Source organism: Haemorhous mexicanus, chromosome 18 (genome assembly GCF_027477595.1).
Source record: "Haemorhous mexicanus isolate bHaeMex1 chromosome 18, bHaeMex1.pri, whole genome shotgun sequence".
NCBI lineage: Eukaryota > Metazoa > Chordata > Aves > Passeriformes > Fringillidae > Haemorhous > Haemorhous mexicanus.
In genome coordinates, this window is record NC_082358.1 from 10025471 (window position 1) to 10031754 (window position 6284).

The 6284-nt window shown below is 50.0% G+C and overlaps 1 protein-coding gene across 1 annotated transcript in view; it reads right to left on the reverse strand.

Annotated features, from left to right (window-relative positions):
• The window catches only part of COL20A1 (collagen type XX alpha 1 chain), a 52155-nt gene extending 46382 nt beyond the window's left edge, over positions 1–5773 (reverse strand). The window contains exons 1-2 of the mRNA XM_059862691.1: positions 5267–5773; positions 1567–1651 (exon numbers count right to left, since the gene is read on the reverse strand). Coding sequence (XP_059718674.1) covers positions 1567–1639 — 73 coding nt within the window. The 5' untranslated portion in view covers positions 1640–1651; positions 5267–5773. The remainder of the gene's footprint in view (positions 1–1566; positions 1652–5266) is intronic.
• Positions 5774–6284: the final 511 nt, after the last annotated feature.

Sequence of the window (6284 nt, forward strand, 5' to 3'; positions counted from 1 at the left end):
TAGATGGCTGAGCCCATGTGTCACTCCTTGAATCCATGATTCCTGTCACACAAATGTCACCAGATGAAACTTTTTCACTCGGCTGGATGCAGGATGGCAACTCAGCAGATTTCTCTCCCCTCCTTCTGACACTGTGCCCAGAGCTGCCTTTCCAGCAGGATGCCCTAATTTGCAGTGAGTGAGCACACCATAAACATCTGCACCCAAGGGCTCCCCCTCATTTGCAGCTGTCACCAATCTTTTTCCCTTTACAATTACTCACAATAAATAATTCTCAGAGTGACCTGGAGTTTCTGCTCAGTGCTGCCAAGCTGTCACCCAGGGCTCCTCAGCTCCCTAATCTGGTTTTGCACGATGCCCTGACACCTCCTGACATCCCTGCCATGATGTCACCCCCCAGGAAAGCAGTGAGAGCTGGCAGTGAGGTTCCTGCTTGTCTCAGGCCAACATCTGTGCCTTAACCTTTCCTTGCAGAGACTTCCTGCAGGCTGCCCAACAAGCAGATAACTATTTTGGGGAAACAAAGCTCAGATTCACATCTCACCCCAGGCAAATCTGAAGAGGAAGAAAGAAAACAGGGGAAAGAGGGGTGAAGGGCAAAAAGCAAATCCTAAAATCATGCCTAAGAGAGATGGTAAAAGATCATGGAACAATGAGGGGAATTCATAGTTAGATTAAACATGGAGCTGTCTTCTTTTGGCCGAGTGTGGTCCAGCTCCTTGGGCATCACTCTTGGAGCCCAGAAGCTAAAAAGACAAGAATGTCCCCAGATGGACCAGAAAGGACATCATCCTCTAAAGCACCATTATGTGCTGGATGCAAATGATCCCCAGTGCCATGAAAGCTCCACTGTTTCCTTGCCCTGTGTTAGATGTGCACTGTTTGATGCTGTAACCTTGCTCTCCAGCTCACAGGGAGTTAAGCCCAGACTTTGCAGAAGTCTGGAAGATACACAGCAGGTATCAGTCCCAGCCCTGCAGTGCCACCACCTCTCTAGAAACCTTTATGCTCTTCAGACATAACCTAAAGGTGTTTCTTCCACATAAGAAAAGCAGTGCTGAGGTGCTGTAGGCATTTTCTGGCCACTCTGGGGAGCAGGATGATGCAGGAGGAATGACCTCGTGCTTTCTCACCCAGATGTTGCACCACATCTCACCACAACCACCCAAAGCAGGAAGGAGCAGTGTCTAAAGAAGCAACAGCCTTTTTCTTCCTATTCCTCAGGCTCCCACAGATCACACAAGCCCCTCATTGCTTGCACAGGCTGAAGTGCATCCCTGATGCAGGGGAGTGGCTGAACTGCTGCCAGGGGTGAGGACAGGCCAGGCAGGGTGGGGAGGGATGGAGGGGCTCTCCCAGATGGGCCCCCTGACCCCTCAGTGCTCTTCACACTTGGGAAAGGCTGTTTGGAGCTCCACCAGCAGACACCAGAGCACAGCAGCCCCCTGGAATGCTGCCTGGCTTTGGGAATGCCCTGACAGTGTCACTGCCAGCAGGAAGGGCTGGGCTATCCCAGGGCAGACAAACCTTGGGGAGCAGCCCCACCAGGGCAGGCAGGCTCCTTACCTTGGCCCACTCGTCCCCAGACATGGCTCACCACAGGCAGGCAGGCAAGAAAGAACCAAGTGTGAATCAACATTGTGAGCAGGACCTACAAAAGGGCAAATGTCAGGAAGGAGAAGTACAAGTTGTATTTCACCACATCAAAATCCATCCAGGTTTTGTCCACCCTCATTTAAGGCACCACAAGCTCTGGGCATCATGGATGGCACTGAAAGGATGGTGGAGAAGAACACACAGACTTTCCTGCAATCCCTACACATTATTTTATCTTTTTAGTCTCTCCAATATAGCTGTGCCTTGGACTAAACTGTGTTTATAAACCTGGTGGGGAACACTCCTCTCCAGCCCTGCCTGGGGCTGGGCACTGCTCTCTGGGCAGGACAATCTCAGCACTGGAGCTCCCAGTGATGGGCTCTGCTCTGATCATGGAATCAACAACACTGGCACATGACTGGACAGAGAGATTCCAGAATAACCTCTGGTTTAAACTGTACAGAAGTAATTAATTCTGGTTATCATGACCACAATCATTCCAGGTATGCAGACAGCACATTTCTCATGTCCCTGGGATGCACACACCAATCACAAGGGGAAAAGCACAGAGAGGAGCACTGCAAACCACAGATTGAATGACATCAGTTGCTGTGATAAAGCAATTTTGCAGCAAGAGGGATCCACAGACCCAGTGGAGTTTGTATGTGAACAGCTTACAAAGAAGGGGTTTATTTCTTATTTCATTCCCAAGAAGTTATACCCAGGATTTGTTGGGATAATTTTGCTTTAATTTGTTCACCTGAACAGACTGAAAGCCAACAGGACAGACTTACCCATGGCAGAGGATCAGAATTCTGAATCAGTTTGATTCAGGAATAACTCCAGCAGCATGGCCAAAGCTGACTGCCAGCCTCAGCCCATGGACCTTGAGCACTCAGAGTTGGCTTTTCCAGCCCGGATTTCAGTGCTGGTCAGTTTGGGTCAGGAATTTTGGATCAGCAGAAAACCACCCTGATGGAAGCAGTGCCACCCCTTCATCTGGCTCCCAGCAAACCAGGTTTTAAGCACATTTGTTGGCCTTGTGTCATCTCTGTGCTCCACATTTCAGCCTCACTGCTTCTGGCACAACCAGCCCTGCACCCACTCCTGCAGTGACATTTCCCTTCCCTTCACCTTGATGGACAGGTATGCAGAGGCTCCTGGCAAATGCCTGGTTCCCCTCAAACACAGCAGCTTTGCAGCAATTTCAAGGAAAAATAAATATGCACGTGAGTGAGTGACCCAGGCATGATCTGTTTAAATCAGATCTAAATTGCTGGAAGAATGAATGGAAAAACCTGCAAGTTGTAACAGGGAGTTGTTAACCACCCTTCTCTGTCTGTGCCTTTTTTTTTTTTTTTCTATTGAAGATGAATGGAACAACTGCAGTGTAACCAAAGCCTTTAGCCACGGGAAACACTTGCTTTATTTTTCCAGCTAATAAAATGAGGTCATTGTTTATAAAAAACAGCAAACATTTGATAGGTGGGTTTAGAAGCCTGATTGGCACCTCCAGGAAAGCAGAGCCTGCCCTGGCTACAGAGGTGTGTGTGCCAAACAGCAGCAAAAAGTCTGCATTTTTAAAATTCCTTGAACTAAAATTTCATTTTTTGCTATTTTGCAATGCCACCAAACTGCTCTTGATTTCCTTGAAACTTCTGTGCAACTGCTGACAAACAGGATGCCAGACTCTGGCAAAAGCACTGAATAGTGTGGGATCTTTTCATGTTAGCCAGGGTTATATGGGATCCAAAGTCCAGAAAAATAAACTCCTTCAGCCTGTGCTAATCTGGGCTCACTGCAGGCTCTGATTCAGGCAGGAGCTTCCACCCTGTTGTGTCAGTAAGGATGAGTTCAATATTATCAAAGAATCACAGACTGGTTTGGGCTGGAAGGGACCTTAAAGCTCATCTCATTCCACCCCCTGCCATGTGCAGGGACAACTTCCACTGTCCCAGGTTGTTCCAAACCCTGTCCAGCCCGGCCTTGGACACTTCCAGGGATCCAGAGGCAGCCACAGCTTCTCTGGGCACCTGTGCCAGGGCCTCAGCACCCTCACAGTAACCCTGGTTTTAATCCAGACTGGGCACAGTTAGACCCCAGGCTGTGGATCTTTTCTGTAACTAAAGCAAGAAACAGGGACTTCATCTCTTCTGCTGTCTCAGAGGCAAACCCATCACCATTCTGCCTCTTCTCCAACATTCATTTTCCTACCTGTAAATCAGGAATAAGAAATGCACCTGTCTGAAGTGGTGGAAGTCACACATGTGGAGGAGTTCCCTCTCCACAGCTCCCCTGCCACATCCCAAGCCCCAGCTCCAGGACTCCGTGGTCCCTCCCCATCCATTTCTGCCACCAGCGGTGCCACCAGCCAGCCAGGCTGAGTGTGGACCCTGGGGCTGAGGGGAGCACAGGGACAGCAGCCTGCTGGCAGGCAGGGAGCCCACAGCACTCTGGTGCCTCTCTCCTGTTACTCACCCCCAGGGAAGGAATGTGGAGACAGCAGCACATGGAGCAAGTGGTGAGTATTTCCAGAGCCTGGAAAATAGGGGTGTGTGGGGAGCACACCACTTTCCACTTGCTCCAGTTGTGTGCTCAGAGGAGATTGGGAGGTTAAGGCAGTCAGAGGAGTCTTTTTTTGTACAGGAAATTTTAGAAGTAATTGCTTTAGTCAAAGAAAAAAAATGTCAGCCACATATTTAAATCATCAGGACTAAAGGTGATGATTTGCAGGCACTGTGAATTATTTCCATCCTCCACAGTCACAGTTTGGGGACATTTCCTCATGTCAATGGTCATCACTGTATCTGCACAGAAGTGCTGGCAGAAGCAATGTCACCTCATGTCCCACTCACTGCTGGGCACATGAGCAGTGCCAGGGACAGCCCTGCAGGAGACAGAGACTGCCCGAGGCAGGCAACTGCAGGGAATAAATCTGTCCCACATTCCCCAAGTGCTTTGCTGATTAAAGGACCTAAAACAGACTAAAAACCACAAATTCATCCAGCCCTTTCTAGTTTCTCTTGGAAACTTCCTGTATTTCAGTTCCACTATTGAACAAAAGTGGAAGCAGAACCAGACTAAAAAAAAGTCAGGAAAAAGTTCCACTTGTAGGCTGAGCTTTTGCAGCTCCCCCAGCCCATCAGGCTGAACCCACCCACACCTCCAGGTGGGAAAAACCCACACAGGTGACAAACCCTTCCAAGCACTCTCTGCCAGCAATATCCTACAGGAAACTAGAGGACAGTACAGTTTTTAGAGGATATCCTAAATAGTGGAGTATTTTAGATAGATAGTCAGTATTTTAGAGGATATCCTACAATAACCTAGAGGATAGAATGGTTTTGTACTATCAACCATAAAACAGAAGGAAAAAAAAAAAATCAAACCAACAAACAACGTGCATTTCTCACAGCCACAGCCCCTGAGGAGTTGCCAGATCCTGGCGGTGTTTAGGCTGATGTCAGGGAATGTGCCTTGAAGCCACTTCACCCTAAAGGAGGGGACCTGTCCCCCCTGCCCGGCACCAAGCACTGCACCAGCTCCAGGCTGCCCAGGGAGCAAAACCCTGCAGAAATTCCCTCCTTGCCGTACCCACACATGGCCCAGAAGAGCAAACCCCTGCTGGGCATCCCTGCGAAGGCAGCCCCGAGGGGAAGGAGGCACAGACCTGTCGGAGTCGGGCGGCGGCTCCGGCTACATCCTGGGACAGGGGCAGGAGCTGCCCTGGCGCCTCGTCTGCTCCTCGGCGAGATTAAAGATCGCAATTCCAGCCCTCGGGAGGGAGAAGGGAGGGGAGGGAGAGCAGAGGGAGAGGGATGGGATTCCCCCACCTCCCTCTCCGCACGCACGGCTTGGCCCCTTGGCGCCGCCAAAAAAAGCCTGAAAAGCAGGAGGCTGCTCCGATGGGCAGGAGCACAGGGATTTTAGGGGATTTGCTAATGAAATAAAATAAAATCTCCGTCCGGGAGGCTGCAGGCTGATTTCCTAGAAGGCAGCAACAAGTGCTGGCTGCCGCCCACCCTGAGAGCGGCCGGGATGAAGTCAGCCCAGCCTCGCTCACTCCCATCGGCAGCTGCGGGAGCTCCGCGTGTGCGCGGGTGGGGTTGTGCTCCTTTGCTTTAGGAAATCAGGCACATCTGTCAGTTCTGCAGGGCCAGAGCTGAATCGTGAGCTGGAGCTCCTCAGCTGTGAGATCCAGCCCTGCGAGAGGGAGCCTCAGCACCAGGAGCTCCTGGGAGGGACCCCCAGCTCCCCGCCAAAACTTCTGCGGGACAGATTTTGTCCTCGTTGCCAGGAGGGAATGACTGACAGCGACATTTCTCGTTACAGGGGCCAGGTTTTCAGCTGCAACTGCAGGGACTGTCAGCATCAGTCTCCCATCACAACTGAGGTTTAAGACACTTGCTTTGCCATTCAACTGGAAACACACATAATTTTGGAAGCGTCAAGTTAAATGGGAAAAAAAAATCATCATTTTCAAAATACTTTGCACATTAAACAAACACTTGTTAGCTCTTTGCAGTTTTGTTTCATAATCTTGTAAGTACTTAAAGCATCACAATACCCAGACCAAAGGATAACACCCAAAGGAAGCACCTAAATAATGGAACTAAGGAAGGATTTGGGTTGGAAGTGACATAACAGAGCATGTTATTCCAACCCCTGCATGGACAGAAGCTCCTGCC